The following is a 22,297-nucleotide window of genomic DNA, read 5'->3' on the forward strand; positions in this document are numbered from 1 at the left end:
ATTTAAATTATTTTTCACCTCAGATCAGCCAAATGGAACATAGTGCTCTAGATGACTACCTGCCTCCAAATAGTTTAATTTTTCCAGTGTTTGACAACCTTTGGGAGGTGATGCATGAAGTATCAGAAACTCACCAAATTGCCTAATAAATAAATATTTTGATGAGAAGCTTTTCTGCTTCCACATTTTAAACTAAGTAAAAACAAATGGCATATCAGTATTAACAGTACTTCAGAAAAGTAAAATGTGTTTCTAAAATATTTACTGTGAATGTCACATAAACATATCAGGTCACAGCATCTAATGCATATAATTTTAATCTTATTGTCATTCTTAATATAGCTGTCATAATATCTTAAAATACAAAACAACTATCATCCAAGTTGTGAATAAGAAAATGATGCAGTTGTTTATATTCGAAATGATGAACATGTTGCTAATGTTGTGTAAAGTACTATTATTATCAGGAAAATGCCTTAATTAGTCAATTTCCTTATCCAGGTGTTACAGATAATGTCGTCTAATATGTTTTTCTTGATTTCATTTCAAGATGAATCATTTCCTCTTACCATTGCCTCCATTAGGCAGTTACAAATTTACAAAGAAATTGAACGCCTAAATTGAAAAATGATACACTGGGGCACCTCCCTTCCCCTTTTAACATCATAAAGGGCATTTAAACAAATCAAAGCATTGTGTGCCCCATACATAATCCACAGTGCTCTGTGCTTGCTTTGTCTGGTTGTGAGCTCTAAATGGTGCTAGAAGCTGCCTCCTAAACATCTCACTAGAACTGGGTCATCTAATGGCACTGCTACCCAGCATCCAGGTACATTTTACTGGTAGCGTAACACCCTGGTTTTCCTTTAGGGCAACCACCCCCTCTCTATTCTCAAGCTGTAAAGTTTTAATTGAAGTGAACCCCACTGCCAGTTCCAGGTGTGGGCCATAATGGCCTTGAGCTGGATCAGTGTACCTATCACCCACCCCCAACTCCCAGTGGTCATTGTGAGTGGTCCAAAGATGGGCACATTTAACCAATCAGAGCCAATAAGACTCAGATCACTTTTGCCAGGCCTTCTGGGAAAGAAAATTTTCCCTGTCTTCTGTGTGAGCAACCAGGAAAAAAATGTCTCTTACCGTAGATTGGGACCTCTCTCTTTCCTTACAAATGAGTGGTAGGAGAATGTGAGGTCTGGAAATGTGGCAGCCATGTTGCTAAGAAAAGCAGAGAATCTGGAGCTGCTGGGGGTGGGAGAGTTTTGGGGGTGGGGCTGGCGAGCACCCTGTGGAGCCTGAAGTAGAAGACAAGGCCAAAAACAAGCCTAAAGAGATAGACCTGAGCCCAGGGAAAATGGTGTGAGCTTATGGATCACGCTTCACCTGAACCAGTCACAAGTCTGGAGTTTTCAATTACTGAGTCAATACATTTTCTTTAATGTTTAAAAGCAATCTGGGGTGGGTTTTCCATTATTTGCAACATAAAGAGCCCCAACTAATGTTGGGGCAAAGTAGCCTAGACTGGATAGGAACCTTTGGGTCCCAGAATTGTGTTCCCAGGAGTACCATGGTGCTACCTCTACCATGACCAAGAGTGGGAAGGAAATGGGGCCAAGGCCAGGCCATCAGCCAATAAGACAGATAAGTGAGAAACTCAAGGTTGACTTCCATGGTAATGCCAAAGATGAAAAGGAAAAGAAGAACCCAAAGACACAGCTTGGGAGTTAGAGGCTGCCTGGTTCTCACAGTCAATTGATAAGGTAATTATGAAAAATATTCTAGTTAATAAAAGAAATTGGTTGTTAATGAGAACTACAGTCTTCCTTTTTGGTTTTTTTAAGGATACTTATGTTCAACGAAGACAAATAGATTTACTTTGCAAAAACAGGCATGAGAATAAGTGTCTATTTTTCAGGTTATTCTATTCAATGGGTGCCACAGAATGGAAAACCACTCTTAAATAAGCACTATAATTGTTTATCTGCCATTTCTGAGTCTCTTATTTAGTAAATAATGACTTTGTTAAACTTTAAGGGTCACAGTTAAATGTTTAGTCTTGATTTTAATATTAGACCTGAGACATTTTCTATGGATTTACTTTTTTCCCCAAATTATTGCTCTGCCTTGGTAACTAAAATTAAAAGAAAATAGAATGAGACCTGGGGGCAGGGAAACATTTCTTTATCTTAATAAGAAAATGAATATTCTCTTTTTGTCCATTCTGAACTTAGAAAATCAATTTTTTTCTATATAATACTGAAATATTTGACAATTCATAAAAAACATAAGGATTTACATTAAAATATAACTTTAAATAGAGCCCTGTTATTTTACCAGGAATCTTGTAAAATATGATGAATATACATGCATGAATATTAAAATAAGAAACACCATTCAACATTCAAATAGAAATGCAGCATTACGTACAATATAATAAATATTCAGGGCAACAAATTCACAAGTTGATCATTATTCTGATTTAGATTTTTTCCAGTTAAGACTTATATAATTTATTATAATAACCTTATGAGTTAAGCATAACTAATGTGAAAAGAGAATTCAATTAATCTGACTGCTGAAATAATACAATTCTCCATATTTTGTAACATATTTTAATCTATAACATAAAATTGTCATTATAGCCAGAAATACACATCCATATAACTAACTGCTCAGTTAACTTCTTTTCAATGATAAAAAAAAGTCAGAGTTAATAGTGTGAAAAGAAACAGAAGCTAATCTTATTTCTTAGCTCTTGGGCTTTGGCAATAAATGTCTTAAGTTTTAATATATGTTATATAACTTAAATACTGTATTTACAAAATATAAACTTTTTAAACAAAATACTATACAAAATACTTTTATACATTTAAAGGGTACTTTTCTTTACAATGCATAAGAGCCCTTTATATTTTTACCTCTACTTTTCCCATGTTTTCAGGATCCCTCCCTCCCTCAGTATCCCAGAGCTGGGTTTTTAACATAAGTGGAAATTGGTTTATGATAAAAGTATGAACCCAAAACTCAAAGATTGCTATATACCTTATGGAGATTTTTCTGGATTCTCTTGGTTAAAAGGCACTTGAATTCCAAATCATACATTTTACTTTTTACATTTTGATTCTTTCTGTTTGTCACTAAACATCTCTAACAAACACTTTTAGGGATATTGTATCACTTGTGAATATTTTTTAATTGCGGTCCTTTTGAAGTGCATGAAAGGGTGAGTAAGCACCTACTGCTTACATTAACTTTTCAACATCTTCTGTGTACACACACTTAGTATGATTTCTTCAATTAAAGTACTGAAAGAATAAATGAAATTCATGTTTACTGCTCTTTGCTATTAAAAAATGTCTTTTTAAAATGACTAATGTTCACCCTCCATTACTGAGTTCCGTAACTGAGTTCCATATTCCAGGATCTTATCCTGAGAACGGTCCATTTATCTTGGCATGAGGCCTCTTTCCTGTTCTTTCTTGCTTCAGAAATAGATTATCTGTTCGATATTCTTTGTATGTCAATATACATTCCCCAAACTACCAAAAGATGAATACAAACCTTTTCAACTCTAGAATCCCAAGAAAGCCACATGATCGATGTGTTGATCAGGTAAAGGACACCTTCAGAGAGGTCCAAGGATCTGGGGTTTCCAATGAAAGAGTCAACTTTACCAGCCGTGCACAAGGAAGGAGACGCTCTGGGTTGCAATGCTGGTGTATGCTGCTGAGGAATCTTGCCCAAGACTGGATGGAGTGGTTACTTGCAAGTGTGGACATCGGTCATGCTTTCACACCTCCTGCAACGGACGTAGCAGCACCAGATAAACTTGCACTCACACCTCTCCACGTGCCTGACCACGTGTGTGTTGTAGCCTCGGCCGCAGCAGAGGAGATTACAGCCATCTGCGCCCTCTGATGTACGGTTGCATTCTCTGCCTTGCGTCCCTGGGATCCCCAGTTTTTTATCCTCTACACAATAGTTGGGAGACTTATTAACATAAAGCAGATCATCCTTGTGGATGGGTATTTTCCTCTGATCTTTTTCTCTCCGGCGCATTTTCCTCTTTATTTTGTCTGATATCTGGACACTGTTTTCATATTTATCCTTCAACAAATGGCCAATCTTTTCAAAAGAAGACATGGTTTTCCAGCATGTTTTCACAGCACAGGAGCCAGAAACCCCGTGGCAGCGGCAATCTACTGACATCAACTTGGCGACGGCCTGAAACCAACAGCAATCGTGTTCAAATACCGTTCATGAAGTGTTTTATTCAACAACAGAAGCACAGTTAATCTAATCACTTAACTCTCTGGACCTGTTTCCTGCTGAACAAAAATGATGGCTTTGAATGTAAAAGATCTTTAAGATTGTTTAGGGTGCAAATGTTTTGTCCTTTGGTTTTGTCTCATGTTTTGTCCAGATGTCTTGACCCTGTACAGTAAACCTTTTCAAGTTGTATTTAAAGTGTTAGACCAGGCTAATATTGTTATCAGAGATTATCTGAGATAATAAAGGGAAATTACTTTTATTTCTAATTCCCTGTTTAAAGGATGCTCATGCATGCCTACATGTTCCTGATACCATTCAACACCTTGTTACTCAGTATCGTTCATGGATCAGCAACACGAGCATCACTGGTGAGAAATGCAGACTCAGGCTCCACTCCAGACCTACAGAATCAAAACTTGCATTCTAACAAGATTGCCAGGTGACTTATGCACATTAAAATTTAAGGAGCATTGAGAGTAGTTGCCTTCAACTCTCAGAGTGCATAGAAACATCTGTGGGCCAGGGCATGGTGTCTTGTGCCTGTAATCCTAGCACTCTGGGAGGCCAAGATGGGAGGATCATTTGAGCTCAGGAGTTTGAGACCAACCTGAGCAAAAGCAAGACCCCATCTGAACCAAACATAGAAAAAAACAAATTAACCAGGTGTTGTGGCACAGGCCTGTAGTCCCAGCTACTTGGGAGGCAAGAGGATCAGTTGAGTCCAGGAATTTGAGGTTGCAGTGAGCTATGATGATGCCACTGCACTCTAGCCCAGGTGACAGAAAAAGACTCTGTCTCAAAAAAAAAAAAAAAAGAAAGAAACATCTGTGAAACTTTAAAAATAACCAGTGCTCAAGCCCTTGAGATTTTGATTTCATTGGTTGAGGTGAAGTCTAGGCAAGCCACTCAAATGATTTTAATAGGCATCAAGGGATGAGACCTATTGATTCAATTGAGAGTTCTCAGATTTGATCACTACAAATATCAGTTCCATTCATGGGGAGGTAGTGGGCATGCCATCCCCTGGTTACAGGACACATGAGAAACTCTGACTAATCAAATTTAGTTGGTCAGAGGGATAGGGGTCTAGAGTATGGTTGCTCCCAGCAAATTCTTCCTCTCTTCTGGAAAATTAATTCAAATCATATGTCCTATCCTTGGTAAATTAGTAGCACTATTCTAGCATAGAAAATAGAAAGGGGATGATGTTTATGTAATTTTTCGATTCTAAGTGCTGAGTTCAGTTTAAACAGGCTGAGGAATTAAATAAGATTACATATATTTGTAATAGTCCACTCCCTGGGAAACACTAAGGTTGAAATAAATGCCCTCTTTCTCTGAACAAGAAGGTATAGTAAAAGTTGAGATAAAAATTTCCAGTGGGGCTAATGGTGCAAAAACAATACTGAGATTTCAAAAGTTTTAACACTCTAATCTCTTACATACCAGGCTAGCCAGCATAGCTTCCTTCAAGTCCCAAATGATGGCAGAGCAGATTAATAAATCGTCGGGGCCAGCAGTAGGTTGACGTGCTGTCAACATACTGGGTAAAATGAAAAATGGACCCATCCGTTCAATAACTTGGAAATTATGTGTGTAATCTCACCAAAGAATGGAAAAAACCTCACAGTTTAAATTCCGTTTATAGTTCATATCAAGACTATAAAATGACAGCGGTCTATACTTAGCTATTTTGTAACAAACCTGACATTGACATATTTGCAGAGTGTTAAGCTTTTAAACAAAGTAACAATATTTTCTAAACTATGTAATGAGACAGTATATTTAAAACAATTGATAATATTTGCAACCTGAAATGCCAGCATATGGTATTGATTTGTGTAATGTCTGATACTTCCTATTCATTTTTAAAATAATAAATAGTATAATATTTAAATCTTGTCCTTTATAAAAGTTTATGGCACATATGCTCTTTTTGAATTGACAAAACTGACAAGCTAATATATGTATCTATTTTTCCCTTAACCCAGGGCAAAAAGTACCCTTCAATAATATGAGAGAAATTTATAAAATATGTCACACAGGCTTATTTGGTTAAATTTATGGCATTTGATATTCATAAAGCCCTCAATTCTTTAAAATATCTGCAGGCAAATAAATGTTCAAATTAATCCAATCTGCCTATCTTTGTTCATATTTTTAGTGCCCTATGGATATGAGAAAAAGAGAGCTCAATCAGTGCTAGATAATAACAAAACAAATTCTCTAAAGAACGCCAAAAACTTAATAATGTACGTTCATGTGTTTAAACCTGATCGACAGTCTCAAAATCATCACTTAGTGATTTAAAGCTGCCTCTTCCTCTGGATCGTGAATGAGAAGCTGACTTTTCCCTTTTATTAAGTGGTCAGACATCATGTAAAATATTGCCAATTTTGCAAAGCATGGAGGGCAGAGTAGATGCTCACCAAGTTACTGAGCCCAGCTCATTTGAACAGTTTTAACTCATCCTCTGTTGGTAACCAGAATCAGGAGGAAGTAATAAAAACCACCTTCCTAAACAAAAGATCCACTGCCGAGAGGTCAATGGTATTATGAGACCACGCGCCGGCTGGGCTCTCCTCCAATTCCTTTACCTTATCCCCGTCCACCACACTGTTAGTCCGCAAAAGTGACACACTGTTTCACAGGTTTGAAGGATAAAAAGAGAGAATGACTTTCAAATTCATTTACATTACCTGCTGAACTGGCATTGGAATTTTGGGGGGATTTTCCTACTCCAGGAAACTATCCCTTTTAAATATCTGGAATAGATAATTTTTCGGTGATAACATTTTTGAGTTTTGTTAGCTTTGAGTTATGTGCCCCTAACAATAAGTATGAGAAAAGAAAGAGTAATTCTACCATATATATGATATACATTATTTTTCTCTCCCAGGGAAAAAAAATATCTATATACACACACAGACAAATACTAGGAATATATATCTATACCTGTATTATATGTTCCAGGATAGAAAGATAAAAGAAATTCAAAGGAGGAGAATATCAATAATTTGACATATAATTTAAATGATTATATCCCTATAGTACTCCAAAGAAATGACTGGACAAATAGGAATTAGCATAAAGCAACGTAATCATCACCCAGAGAATTTGATGAAATGGAGAGTTCAAGGGTAGAGAGACACACACACACACACACACACACAGACACACAAACACACACACACACACTTAACTTTACAGAACTTAGCACTTCTCAGAGCACATTTTTATAAATATTTTACTCGATTTAGTTTTATAGGAAGAAATTTCTTGCACATAGTAGGCAGTTAACAAATGATTACTTATTTATGATTCCAATTTTACAGAAAAATAAAGTATGGTTTAGACACTTGTCTCATATAAGGAAAGCTGATCATATATGATATAAGGTCTTTATATACAGCAGGATAATTATAGTAGAACAAAGAAAAATAAAAGGGGAAAATGCAAGTATATTTAAGGAAATTGCATGAACACTCCCCAAAAAAGTATATTTGGGAGCTTTTCTGCTAGGATTCTTAATTAATGTTAAGTCACCATTCTGAGCTGCAGTGATAGCACCGTCATTCTCTGGTAACAGGAAAGCAAGAGAATAGCAACAAAATGAGTGCTGTGTGGTTGTAAGAAAATTCCTTTCTCTACTCTTGTTGAGTTGTTAAGGTTTATAACGATATTAACAGAGGAATGTTTTGTTAACTATTGCAAACAGATGTTCACATTTTGGTGGAATATTTTTAACCTATGGGAGAGCAATTAGGAGGGTAGCAGTTAATCTACTGGGCTTCTTGTCTAAGTTTGGTTTGATAAATTTCTAATGTGGTATAATAGGAAAGATGTATCATTAGTATTTAATGTAAACATAAAAACTGTTTGAGAAGTGGTTTAAGGACGAATTGGTCCCACAATTTTGACTCAGAGGTAATGTGGTGGATGTCGATTGTTTTCCAGTATATTACTTTATACAGATTTTATAAAAATGGACAGAAAATTGTTATGGGATGTTTTGTGACTAACATTTCATTTTGTCAACTGTCAGATGATCTAAGTTTTTATAAAAACTGCAACATGAGGTTGGATGGGTGTGTATGTAGGATTCCTGTTCCTTTGACCCATTTTGTCTCTTTTCATCCAAAAATATATTTGAACCTGCTGAAAAGCAACACTTACGTGTTGTTCGACTACTTATAAATATTCCTGGAACAGGTCAATAAAAATTTGGGATCGGGCCCTTCCCACTTTGTTGAGTTACTCATCATAAAACAAATTATGGGTTAGGGAAACTTAAAAGTTTATGAGGTGGACATGGGGAGAATGGAAATATTTTAAGCACACCAAAAGAAATACCCATAAATATTCCAAGTCACATTATTCCCAGAAGTTCTGCCCCTGGAAGACATCGCATCATTCTGTTAACCAATCATCATTCGGCAACATTATTCTTGGAGTCATAACTTTAGGAATGGTGTCAGAAACCAAATGGGAATCAGAGTATTTAAGGTCAGCGGTTAGAAAATCATCTATCCTTCTCACAGTACTACTAAGCGCCAGTACCCACATTTCTCTGAACGCTTTCCTACATTTTGAGTTTGGGATTTTGAGACTAAGAAAATCAACTCAATTGAATACAGACTTTGATTTTACTCAGAAAAATATGCCTATTAGATTAAAATCCTAATTGCCACTACTGAAAATTGAGTTGATTGCTCTTTTATGTTAGATAATAACCTGGAAATCTGTTTCTTCTTCTTCTTTTTTTTTTTGACCACCGACAGAAAGAAAAATACAAAAATGTTTTGAATTATAATACCTCGTGAGAAAAGACCAACAAAAACACCAGCGTAGTACCTTCCAAATAACCAGGTAAATATTTTGTAATATTTTAAGATTCCAACTATAATAATGTGGGAAAAAAAGATTCCGTAGAGAAAACTCTGACATTTACACAAAAATGTATACATATGCATAAGTTGAATTATTTCCTGCCTAGTTAGAATAATAGCCAAAATCTAGGTAATGTTAGGAAATTGGTTTTTGCCAACAAGGAGAGGATTAAAATTGGTGCTGATGAGTTGTACGTTTTTAATAAAATCAGAACATAAATAACAGTTTAAGATTCACATTAACAGTTACAGAGGCAAATATTGGTACCTCATTTAAAGAACACACAAGATGAAATAAAACTAAATAGCTGCCTAATGTTACTAATAAAAATACATTTTAGAATGCTTTAGGGCTTTTTATAAGTTCAGAGATGACTTTATTTAAGAGAATTAATCATTATATGGATGTTTCTGAGTTTTGATTTTTCTAGTTAAAATTTTAAAAATCTTTACCAAATTACTTAAAGAACGGCTAAAGAAGATTTAAAGTCTATGTTCATAATAAACATTCATTTAATTGTTTTCTTGTTTTTAAATTATATTAATTTGACTTCTTTTTTTCCAGTTTAACTCTAGAGTTTTAAAGAACTTATGTTAATTACAATGAACCTCTTTTATATTATGTTAGAAATAATAAAAACTTCTATATCAGATTATACTCAAATTGAAGCAACATCTAATTCATTTCTTTTATGTAAAACTTTGAGGGAAAGAGACATGTGCAACTATTTTGTTAGGCAAAAGAGTTATTTTAATGAGATAAAATAACTTTTAACAGTTCTTAAACAAAAATATGAAAAGCTTACATAGCTATTTACTGGCTTTCCTATTTTCTATTTCACTATTTTGAATTGAAAATTCAAATTTGAATTTGAAGTGTTATGGTGATATATTTACTGAGTTTTCTGTTTTTATATTTTAAATCACAGTGGTTAAGTAAAGAAAACTGGCTGAAACTTGAAACTATTCTAAATGGGTTTCATTTATTCACTTTCCAAAAACGTAAAACAAATGCAGCATATGCTTTAAATATTCCTAAGAGATAATACAACTTATTTTAATTTATTTTAGGAGAATGTGGCAGATTGCAATGATTACTTTGGGACCTGTATAGGTCACTGGATATTTACAATAATATATATGTGCTGATATTCCTGTCCTGAAAAGTTCATTACAACATAGCAAATATATATTCATAAAAAAGATTTCAACTCCTTTAGGAAAGTCACTACGAATTGCCAACTAAATCAACTATGTTGTAGAACGCAAACTTTGTTGTGTCAATATTCATTAATGTAAATATGTAAAAGTTAAATAAAGCTGCAAGTATACTCCATTTTAAGAAAACATAATGTAAAAAAATCATTCATAAAAGAGGTTAATTAGGTGGTGGTTTTTCAAATTTGCCTCCTTTAATTTTTAATATATCTATATTTTAAAATTTCCATATATTTAATACATCTATGGCTTTTTTACACTTATCTGTATTTTATGAATTTTTTAAATGAACCTATATTGCTTTATAATAAAATAATATCTCCTTTAAGAAAACTTTGCCTAACAAAAAAAATCAGTTAAAGGTTGTGTATTCGCTAAGAATGTTTGCTAGAGAAAGTAAGAACAAAATTGACAACACGTTTAGGAGCCATTTGCAACTGAAAAGTAAATTTAAAAATATAGAATCAAAATTCAAATTCAGGGAAATGAAATTTCCTTCAGTCTCATTAGAAAAGCAGATACTGTAGATCTTATTCTGACTCTACCACTGACCAGCTAAGGGGGTGGAACCAAATAACTCAACAGGCATTTGTACATCTATTATTTTATAATTATGTTTTAGGTATACAAGGTATACAACTGCAAACATATTATATTACTATAACAAGATTTAAGTCACATCAGATGGAGAGCTTAAACCAATGTAGTTAGTATTATACTCATGAAGGAACATATACATATGTATGCATATGATATGTACACACATATACATATGCAAATGTGTACACACACACACACACACACACACACACACACACACACACACACATTTGTTCTGAAAAAGCCTCCCACTCATCCTCTTACCAGACAAGGAATTTGTCAATTGCTTACAATGGATGCTTTAATGAGTACATATTCGGAAAGGAAGATTTCCTATTGCTCTAGTCTTTTAACAAGCAACATTCATTTTCAGTATCCCACTCGAGGGCTACCAGTGTTTGGTTTTTAAGCCATTTGGACAGATTCATCCAGAAGTGTAATCCTAGTGTTATTTACCTAAAGGCAGTGGATTTTTGTTATCCACTCTAATACATACCTGCCTTCCAGCTTCATTGTTATGTAGATTCATTGCTAGCAGTACTTGGCTTTCTTTTCCAGTGGTATTTCTGATGGGAAAATCTAGGAACTTTCTGCTGAACCACATCCCATACTGGACATCATCAGAGCAGCCCCCCCAATGCCAGCCTCCACTTGCTGAGCCACCATTCTGCAAGGTGGTGTCACAGGAACACTCTGTCATGTTGCCTGCACTGCATGATCTGGTCACAGAATGCACCAGGCCTGCAGCCATCACAGCATAAATAAATGCTGTCTCCTTGGTGCCTAGAAAAAAATACAAATTACTAAATTAGACAGCCATACCACTCTCTGTTTGTGTTCAGAACAAAGCCTCCTACTAATCATTTTACCAGACAAGCAATTTTTTAATTGCTTGCAGTGGATGCTTTAATGAGTACATATTTAGAAAGGAATATTTTCTATTGTTCCAGTCTTTTAAAAAGCAACATTAATTTTCAGTATCCCACTTGAGAAGGCTGTCATATTGTGTGTTGTACATTGTCCTCATACTTCAAAATCATCTGTTTATTTAAAAATGTGAAATGTATGTCAGCACCTAGTTCAGTTCTTAATAGACAGTCATAGCTCAGTAATGCATGTTGAATTTAAAATTCTTCACAAGGATACTGTAAATGGTAATACAACACCCTAAGGAAACTACATTACTTTTTAAATTTAAAGTGTGGTCTCACAAAACACAATCTGAAAATTTTGGTATGATTTTGTTTGCATAAATAATACATATCAGAATGAAAATTAAAATTAAGTAAAGACCAAGCAATTAGTAGATTAATGGTACAGTTTACTTTCATAATAAAGACTAATATTAATATGAAACAATTGAACATTTTATATAGTACCAGCTAATCCTCTTACAGTCTTAAAGGCAATGAAAGATAAAATAATTGAAATGTCACTAGAAAAAAGGAATTGGTGTGAAAAATATTGAATATTGAAAAGTCGTATTTAGCACATCTGCAGTAAAACGAGCTAAAATCTTTGAAAATTAAAGTTCCATTAAAACATTAACAAAATAGACTAGAAGGGACTCAGCAGGCGACTTTTTTTCTTTCCAGATGTTGAGATTGGAGTAGAAACTGCTTCCTCACTGTTGTCCAATAAACCTTTTCAACAGCTGATGCCTCTACATTTCAGCAACTGTGAAGAACACATCTTCTTTCTTTCCTTCCTTTTTTTTTTTATTACCTGCAGGGGAGAGGGCTCCTTCGGAAGGGTGTGTTGGCCAAAACGCAGCGGGGAAAATGCGATGCTTTGGCGGGGGTGTGTGCAGGGACCGTGTGGAGAAGGGTCAGAGGTGGAGGGGGAACGGAAATGAACATGAACAACGACAACACGTCTTTCGGCGCCCCGGTCCTAAAATTCTTTGAATCTGCTGGTATTCCTGGAACAGTTCTGGCTCCCCGTACCTGTATCCTTACCAAGTCACTGCGCACGTGGACGTGGAACTTTGTTTTAGCGCAGCTTCCCGCGCAGCAGGAGTGCGCTGAGCAGGGAAGAGAGGGAAGGACGAGAGACCCGAGCGGAGAGCCGAAGTAGTCCAGCTCAGGTTTGCACGTTGGGTTGTCGGGGACAGTGGCTTTAAAAATCACCATGCTTCCGTCAACCCAGGGTCGACAGATAGGGTCTTCGCTGCAATTAGCCACTTGTCCAGGGCTCAGCGAGCAGCCGAGCTGGTTAAATCAAAGCAGATGCGGCAGCCGCATTCCCCGCTGCCGACATCATGTTTCTCCAGCTGGTCACGCAAGTAGGGGGGCGCTACGGGGTCCGAGCGGGTCGGCGGGGTGGGAGAGTCAGAGTTTTTCTCCACCTCTGGCGGGGCGCCGCGGTAAGGAGGAAGAGCTCCAGCCTCAGGCGCCCCGCTCTGGACCTGGGGAGTCCTCCCCCTCCAGGCCCGCACCTGCACCCCGGGTCTGGCCGCCGTCGCTCCCGATTCCCCGGGCGCTAAAGGGATTTGGGGTTACAGGACCACGTAAGCACTGTTTACTTCATTTGGAGTAACTGGCGAAGGAGTCGTTGCCTTTCGTGTCCCGCCACCCCCGAGGGTCCCGGGACTCACCGCTGCTCAGCTCGTAGCCGAAGAGGGGACCGGCGCCGAGGGGGCCTGCGGCGGTGGCGGTGGCGACCATGCAGTTCCATCTCTCGTGTCGGAACTGGTTCCTGCACTCCTGAATGCCCAGCCGGGCGCCCTCTCGGATGCTGGGCAGCAGGTACGGTTTCCTCTTGCACAGCTCCTTCTGGCGGCTGTTCAGCGGCAAGTTGGCGCAGCCCAGCTTCTCCGGCACCCCGAAGGAGGCAATGCCCAGCCACCTGTGAGACACGGCCGCCCCTAGCGTAAGCCGCTTCGCCGCTCTCCTTCCTAATCCCAGACGTTTTCCTGAAAGTTAGGTCACCCGTCCTAGGGTCCCCGCCCTACTCCCCTCCCCCAGCCTCAGTGAAAGTTCCCTGGGGCTGGGCCACATACCTTTTGCCACATACCCCGTGCGCCCCTGACGCCCCCATACTCACATCCAGTTTCCCTGGGCTCCGCAGGGGAACAGCGCGAGCAGGGCTGCCCACAGCGCGCACAGACGGGCCAGTCCCAGGAGCGCCGCTCTGTCCATGGCCCCCGCATGGAGTCCCCCGGCCCCAGACGCTCCTCTTGTGCCCTCCCTCCCCAGAGGCCCGCCGGATCGGAGGTCAGTTGCCCAGCACCAAGTTGTCCCTCGCCCTCTTTCTCCTTGCGTACAACATAAAAAGAAGGCCAGCAGTGATAGGGACTCTCAGCAGCTTCCCCTTGGTTTGCAGGGAACAGTAGGAGTGGTGGAGAAAGTAGCTTGGGGCCCTCCTCCTGCGCGGAGTCGGAGGTGTGCAGGAGATGCGGGAGCGTCGCTCGCATTCCTAGGTGGGAAACTTCTGTGGATGCATCTGCGTCTCCATCGCCCCCGGCCTCTCCTACCCTCTCCTCCCCCCGGCCGCGCCCGGCGCCTGATTGGCCCAGCGGCGGCCCCGCACCTCATCATCCCTGGGCCTCAGGCTCCCATTGGCTGAGAGTGGGCTCCGCGGGGGGCGCCCGGCTCTCGCCTCCCGACAGACAGTCCAGACCCGGGTGTGTCATGACCTTTCCTCCTTAGAGCGGGTCCCCGTGGGGTTGATTCAGCCCGAAGACTGATAGGGGCGCTTCTGTCTCAGCAACCCTGGGTGAAAACGTGGGTTTGATGGGAGACGCTTGAGTTCCACCCGCCCCAGCTGCATCTGGATCGCCCTCCGGGTGGAGTGGCTGGAAAATCTCACTGCCCCTCACGGGAGAATCATCTTTTTTGGTCAGAGTTGCTACTAAACAAGTTGACCTTCCAAGCCCCTGCTTCAGGTCTGCCTGTCGGGAGACTTTGGGTGAAGTGCAGTCATGCTTACGATCGTCGTCATTGATGTATGCATTTATTTTGAGTGAAAGGGAAGATTCGGGCCTAGCATCTAACCTACCATATTTAAATTGTGTTCTGTGATTTCCTTTCCCTGCTTGTCTTATTTCCTGCAGTCCTTGAGAGTGCTGTTAGTCCCCAGAAGAAAGGGGCAGTGAGTGAGGAGGACTGTCTGGTAAGCCATGGAATAGACGAGGGTGGTGTCGTTACCATTTTTCTCCAGTCCCGCATTGTGGGTGTCATAGAGACCCTGGACAAGGCTACACATTGAGGAAGGAAAAAAGATAAAAAAACAGTTACTTATTAAACACCTACTGTGTGCCCAGTCCTGTAGGAATTTATAATGACAAGATCCCTTCCCTCAAGTGTACAAATCAGCCAGGCAGACACGTCTAAAACAAAGTAATTTGAAATTTTCAGTAACAGAGACTACAGAATCTATTAGGGTGCTCTTTGGGGCCAAAGATAGTTCAGAAACAGGAAATATCTAGTGGCTAGTAGTTTTAGATGGTTAGTTAAACTGTGTTTTATACGATGGAAAAATCTCAGGGAAAGCTCTGAAGGCAACTGGAACATGCTTAGCTATGGTATCAGCCCTACCTCACCTAGTTAGACACAAGAAATGTTTCTGAGAAGCATCACCTGTCCTCAGAGGACTTCTGAAATGTTAGTTAATTCTCAGGGTGGACAGTGGTGCCCAAATTTAGACTTATTCAAATAAAGGATTTGATAACGTTTGCCGCCTACCTCCTGTATTAGCCGAGAGCAAAAAAAGCTCACTGAAATTCCCATGCTATCCCATTTACTCCTTTATCCAACAAATATTTATTGTGTACACTATGTACCAGGTTCTAAAGCCACATTGTAATTTTTAGAGAGTCAAGTTGATGATAGGGTGTAGTTACTGATCTAGAAATATTTTGGCTAATGGCTAGTGGCCTCTCTGAAAATCAGCCTTCATCCAAGCTCACTTTATTCCATGAGTTTCTCCAACAGGGACCATGGTGTATTTATTGTGGTACCCCTGCCACTGGGCCCAGTACACAAGCTCCTATTTTTGAACACAATTTATTGAGTAGATTCACATGATGAGGAACATCTTGAGCAAATATCTAAGTGGTCTACATGCCGAAACTAGAGAAATTATTTGCTTTTAAGGGGAATTGGAAGACAGGGAAGTGATCTTGGGGTGGGCAGTGGGTGGAGAACATCAGTACTTTAGGCTGATTTTAGGACCTACAGTAGTAGATCTTTTAAGGAGGTCATTTAATTTTTTTCATTCAAAAATATATATTGAGCATCTGTTATGGGTTAAAAATAAGGGATAGTACTGAGTCAAATGATTGTGGAGTTCACAGTCTACCTGGCGAGACAGACAAGTGAGCGGACAATTGCAATAGAGTGCAAAAAATGTAGGAAGTATAGTGTGCCCTGAACACATACAGGAAGATCACTTAATACGGTCTTGGGGCTCAGACAGGGGAGGAGTCACTGGATGTCACCTTCTTTATTACTCTAGGGATCCAGTACTGTCCAGGCATCCAGATAAAGCCTTTGAAGGAGCACTGAGAATATTCTCTTCTTAGAGTCTAAGACAGTGGGTCAAACATTTTCAAATACAAGACACAATTTTAGGGCCTGAGTGATGCTGTGTTTCTTCTATATGGTCTAGGGACTTAGATGTCATTCTGTTCATACTTCTAAAACACAAGAGACCTATTTCTAGGAGCTGACTCAGCTGAAGGAGTAGACTTTTCATTCAACGAACAGACATTGGAATGACTATTTTGTGTCAGACATGGTGAACTTTCATGTACTGAGAGCCTGCTACATGCCCTCAGTTTTCCCCCTACCCCGTCTCTCTCTTTCTCCCTCTCTCTCCACATGAAATTTCAACCCCCCAACAGGTTCATACTTATTTTATAGATGAGGAAATTAATTTGAGGAAATTAAGAAATTTGTTCAAGGTCACTCAACTAGTAAGTAGCAGAGTCAAAAACAAATCTTCTTTTAGAGGTCCTGTTTTTTCTGCCACTCTCTCCACATGAAATTTCAACCCCCCAACAGGTTCATACTTATTTTATAGATGAGGAAATTAATTTGAGGAAATTAAGAAATTTTTTCAAGGTCACTCAACTAGTAAGTAGCAGAGTCAAAAACAAATCTTCTTTTAGAGGTCCTGTTTTTTCTGCCACAACATACTGCTGCATAACCTAATTCAAAGCCTATATATATATATATATATATATATATATATTTTTTTCCCCTGACCAAATCCCAGATTACTGGGCTTTAGGGTCTAAATTGTGTCCCATGGTTTCTTACATCACAGTTCACAGATATTTCTATTGAAACAGTTGCTCTGTTCTCTGAAGATTAACAAAAATGTACAATAGGTAGGTCTCCAAGACAGTGCCCACAAAGCAGGACTGTTTGAGGCACGTAACCATCTGCATGGGTGCCGTTCCATTTTTTCCTCTCTTTGCTGTCTGGTTTTTGTGGGCTGGGAGCAGTGATGGAAAGAGTACTGGGTTGGGTTGGGTGACTGGGGCTCCAGTCAGCAGGTGATAATCTTGGCCAACTCATTTCAACTTTCAGCCTCAGTTTCTCACATGTAAAATCATTAAAACCTCTCTTTTGGAGCTGAATCTCTGACTGGAGTTCCCACAGGGCTGGAGGGAGGAGGATGGCTCATGTGGTTGTGTATGTGTGCGTGTGTGCACATGTGTGTGCACCAAAGGGGGCAAAGGGGCAGCAGTCCCCAACCTTTTTGGTACCAGGGGCGGGTTTTATGGAAGACAATTTTTCCACGAAAGGGGTGGGAGTTGGGTGGAGCTCTGCTGCTGGGTCCCTAACAGGCCACAGACCCCTTCTGGTCCCTGGCATGGGGGTTGGGGACCGCAGCACTAGAGGATTGCAGGAGGAGGAAACCCTAGCCATTGGCAGGACTTGTCTACCTGAGAGATGCCTACCCCAGGGTGGCACAGGCTAGGGTTTTTTGGGCCCTATCTTTTATATTCAGCTTCACTTTTGCTTCTGGATTTAAATGAAAATGAACTTATTTTAATTGCAAAAATCTTTTAAAATGGTTGAATATTAAAATACATTATAATCTTGTCAGGTCATATGAGATTTTTTTTGGAGAATATAAGAGTTTACAGATATTTTATTTATCCTGAAATATGAAAGTTGGGAGCTCTTTGGTAATCTAATTTATATCTATTAATATAAAGTAGTTCATCTGTACTCATTAATGGGGATCATACTCTCTATTTTGACTTGAGGAATGAAGTAAAACTTGGATCAAATCCAAACATATATACAACTACATTTTTCAAATTGTTTATTTCTTTAGAAGCAAGCAGGAACTTCATTTTTTATTTATTATCTTCAGTTTTATAATTTGGAGGGAGGACAAAATATTAACTGAGCAAAAGATATATCACCTGATCTTACCGTGTTACATGAGCTTTCTAAGGTTCAGGTATTCATATCTATAAAATGTTCTAAAGATCATAGTATTCACTGTTCAATAAATGGGAGCTAATGTTATATCGTTTCATGATCTGAGCTCAGCAGCCAAAAATTTAATTAATGATGTTAAGAAAATTATAATACCATGCAACTTCAAGTTTGCATAGATTACTGAAGCATCTGTCCCTTCTTGATCCCACAAGAAGGGGGGACTTGTTTTCCTAGCACGGGGTAAGATGTTTTGAGCTATATTCTGGGAAGGGGATTTAGGAAGGGGAGTGCTGTATTTCAAGCATGTTTATTTCACTCAAAGGAGCCCTGTTGTGGGACTGAATCTGTGACCGTGATCATCTCTGACCAGCTGAGCCAACTGAACCAGATAAGTAGCTGGCTAGCAATAAATCCCACCTCCCGGTCAAGACAGTTGTAGATTACTAGCTGTTGACCCCAGGGGAGCCTGTTCCTTCTGGGTAGTTTTCTCTCAGTCCCTGGGAAACTTAGCAAAAGTCTGCCTGTGCAGATATGCCTTGGACTCTGCGTCTGGCAGCCCATCAGAGGACGAGACTTCTAAGGGCCCTGTTGTAAGAATTTCTGCTGCAGATCACAGAGACTTATGTCCTGGAAACTGATACCAGAAGCACCCCAGCTGGTCTTAACTCCCATGATAGAACAGAAGACCAGAGGTGACTTTTTACATAACTGGGTACCCATCCATTCTATTTTAAATTCCACCTGGATGCTACAAGTGTGGAACAGAGCACAGGCTTGTGACCACTGGCTCTCAGGAGGGGGCAGAGAATGGCATTCTGGTAGGCCTGCTATATCCCTTAGTGGCCCGAAAAGCCCACAGGAATGACAGACTCGGAGGAGCAGAGGAGACACCAGTGATACTCCCAGGAGAAAGAGGAGGAATTGGAAAGGGACGATGCCTTGCTTTTGACATTTCCACAACCGCAAAAGTTAAAAGCTTTTTGTTTATTTGTCCTAGCAATTAAGGTTGAAGAACCCTTATAAAATGTTAGTATAAAGTGCCCGATCTCTTGACCAACATCTCCCCAACAATCCTTAAAAAAATTAAAATTAGCAAAGAGAAAGCACCCCAAGATCTAAAAAAAAAAGGTGGTATTTTGTAGGCATTATGCAATCTTTTTGGAGTGAGGGAATAAAAGTAAAAACAATCTTTGACAAACAAGAGTGGTCACTATTGCCCAGAGGGCACGGACACACTCCTTTTCAGACAAATTTTTCTAAACTTTGCAAAATAAAGCTACTTCATCAGTTAATGAATGATTAGGTTTTATGTTATCAAGAAAACTACTTCAAAAATCTGGCATTTACAGTTTTTGGAGTAATATTCATAGGGTGATCACTGGGCTGCCTGTAATGGAAAAAAAACAAATTTGCTCTTCTCGGAGGTTTTTACTAAAATAGAACAACCAAAACTTCAAGGGAAAAGTTATTTAGAATTGACTGTGTCTATTTTATTCTAAGTTTCTTATTTACTCCTGTATCGGTTTTAAATGCTTTGGTTTGACTTCTAAAATCCTTTATTCAGGATTTGTCCATAGCATTCATTTCCAGTTAAATTCACTCTGTTGTACTTATTCTCCCTAGGCAGGGCAACTTCTTTCTTCCCTTTCGCATGAGCAGGGCCTGTATATTTGTATTTCAATTTCTTCAGAAACACTGCCTCAATGCCTAGAACTTTCTCTTTTCTCCCTCCACTTATGTTTATAAATCCACTTACCCGTCCTGTAGGTCTTACCACTTTAGGAATTAACCATATTAATGTCTCTCTCTGCCCAATTTCTCTATCGCCTGAGGTTCCTACCACAAAAATTTATCACTTAATTTACTTTTGCTTTTTAATGGTCTAAAGCACCTTAATTGTCACTGATTAGATTATAAAACATCTTCAAATCAAGGAGTATGAGTAATTCTTTTTCAACCCCCATTGCCTACCACAGGGCTGAGTGCATAGTAGGCATTCGATAATGGTTTTGTGGTTGTTGTTTTAACAGACAAGGAATCTCTCACAGAACAGTGGAATCAATGAAGCATTAAGTTGAGAGCTGTCAGCATTGACATAATCTACTAATTTGCCACTTTTCAATTGGAAATTCGCCATGACTTGGACCTACTACATTACATTAGTATATGCTGCATGATTTGCATGAGTTCCAAGGGGACCACCAGATGGCTATGTCGAGAGTATTCTCAGCTTCAGTTTCTGCTAGTGTTAAAATCAGTAAATAAACTGATACTCTTAAATCTTTCTGACAAATCTTTAGCCATGCCTTGTGCTCCTTCCAGGTAAGCTCGTTGAGCTAGGTTAATAACTCACACTCTTACTGGAGTTTTCTCCAGAGAATGCTTTTATTTGAGTAGGCGAGTGCTCAGAGCCCAGGAGATTTACGAGGGTTCAGAGACATAAACACAAACTGCATAATAGGTGTGAGGTGTGTTCCAACTGCAGCCCTCTCACCTTCTGTTAATGATTACGGGAAGGGAGGCATCAATACAAAAACAGCAGACTTGAGGGCTCTCAAGTTCGCAATCTGATGAAGTCTTCTGGTGCCAGACCAACTTTTGGGGTTGTCACATGGCTCAGTGGAGCAGCTTCCAAAATGGGCTGAAAAACCACAATTTCGATATACTGGGCCAGATGCCAGAACAGAGTCTCAGTCCAGCCGGCTGGGCAAAAGATTTCAGTTGCTACTTTAGCACCACCGTATTGTCTGAAATCCCCAGGGCACACTCATGAAACCAGCACCAGACATACACAGTGGAGCCACTTTTTAATACTGTTTTGGGGAGAGAACTAATATTTGCCTTTTAGGTTGACTGAGTTATGGCAGGCTTGGGCTGGAAGGAGTTTTCCTTCAGGAACTGATTTGGCCCTCACATATCTTAATCGTATAGTAATTGTTGGCAGTGCAGGGTGGGGTTCGGCGCTGGAATCTTACCCTTCATGCTCCACCCCCCTTCTTGCCCCAGGGGTTCTGATGAATAACTCATGTACAGAGAGAAATGAACCAGTTTGGGCAAAGTATCAGCTTTAATAAGTATAACGCTTCCTAGTAATGCTAGACTATGCAAAGTGAAGTTTCTTATTCCTTCCCCTTGAACTAACTGGAGACAGCAGGAAGACAAAGCAAGTCTGATCCAATATATCCACCCAGTTTCGTGTCCAGAGAAGAAAGTAGGAAGAGGCAACAGGAAGTAGAGAAGAGAGCTCGCCCTACCCCTGAGAATATCAAGGTCTGTGGGGAGGAAGAGTGGGACCATCTTACTTGTGAGGCATCTGTTGGTGATATGATCCGATTGAATGGCCGTATCACGACTTCCCTTTCTCCACAGGGAAGAAGCCACCAGTAAGGTGAAGGGTAACAGATTACTCACCACAGAAGGAAAAAATGAGAGTCCAGGAATGTCAAAGGAGGTCTTTACTTCCTTGAGCAGAGAGAGCAAATTAATCAGTTCTGCTACCAAGTGCAAAATGTAGTGCTGCAAGCCGTCAAAATAGATAGACGGGCAGGGACATTAAGAACCTTCACAGAAGCTATAGGCAAGATAACTAGGATGCAAATGCTCTGGACTGTAATCTGGGAAGAGACAAGCTGTGCAATGATAATTAGCAGCAGTGTAGGGAGTGGTTAGTCTAAAACCCATTAATGCCCATTGAAGCGCTATCCAATTCTATGTTTAGAAGTCATGGAGGGACAGAGTGCAGTTCTTATTATCAACCACTCTCAACTCTACAGATCAACCTAGAGGAGCAGAGAATGATATGACCAAAAATTACAATGTTCCTAAATAACATCCTCCTGTATCTTTTTAACCTTAGAACACCATTGTTTGGTTTGTTTGTCTCTTTGTGGTTTCCTCTGGTAACATTAAAATTAA

The 22,297-nt window shown here is 39.5% G+C and overlaps 1 protein-coding gene across 2 annotated transcripts; it reads right to left on the reverse strand.

The window, feature by feature from the left end:
* Positions 1–2,036: 2,036 nt before the first annotated feature.
* Positions 2,037–17,373, reverse strand: WNT16 (wingless-type MMTV integration site family, member 16). Of its 2 annotated transcripts, none has more exons than XM_012652799.1 (4): positions 17,309–17,373; positions 13,576–13,826; positions 11,476–11,762; positions 2,037–4,224 (listed from the first exon to the last, which is right to left on the reverse strand). In XM_012652799.1, exons 1-4 carry the CDS (start codon positions 17,371–17,373, stop codon positions 3,760–3,762), a joined length of 1,068 nt encoding a protein of 355 aa, XP_012508253.1. In that variant the 3' UTR covers positions 2,037–3,759. The 2 variants fall into 2 exon arrangements, with proteins under 2 accessions (XP_012508253.1, XP_012508252.1); XM_012652798.1 differs by lacking the exon at positions 17,309–17,373 and adding an exon at positions 14,025–14,380.
* Between the last annotated feature and the right edge of the window lie 4,924 nt (positions 17,374–22,297).

Source organism: Propithecus coquereli, unplaced genomic scaffold (genome assembly GCF_000956105.1).
Source record: "Propithecus coquereli isolate 6110/MARCELLA unplaced genomic scaffold, Pcoq_1.0 Scaffold4, whole genome shotgun sequence".
Lineage (NCBI taxonomy): Eukaryota > Metazoa > Chordata > Mammalia > Primates > Indriidae > Propithecus > Propithecus coquereli.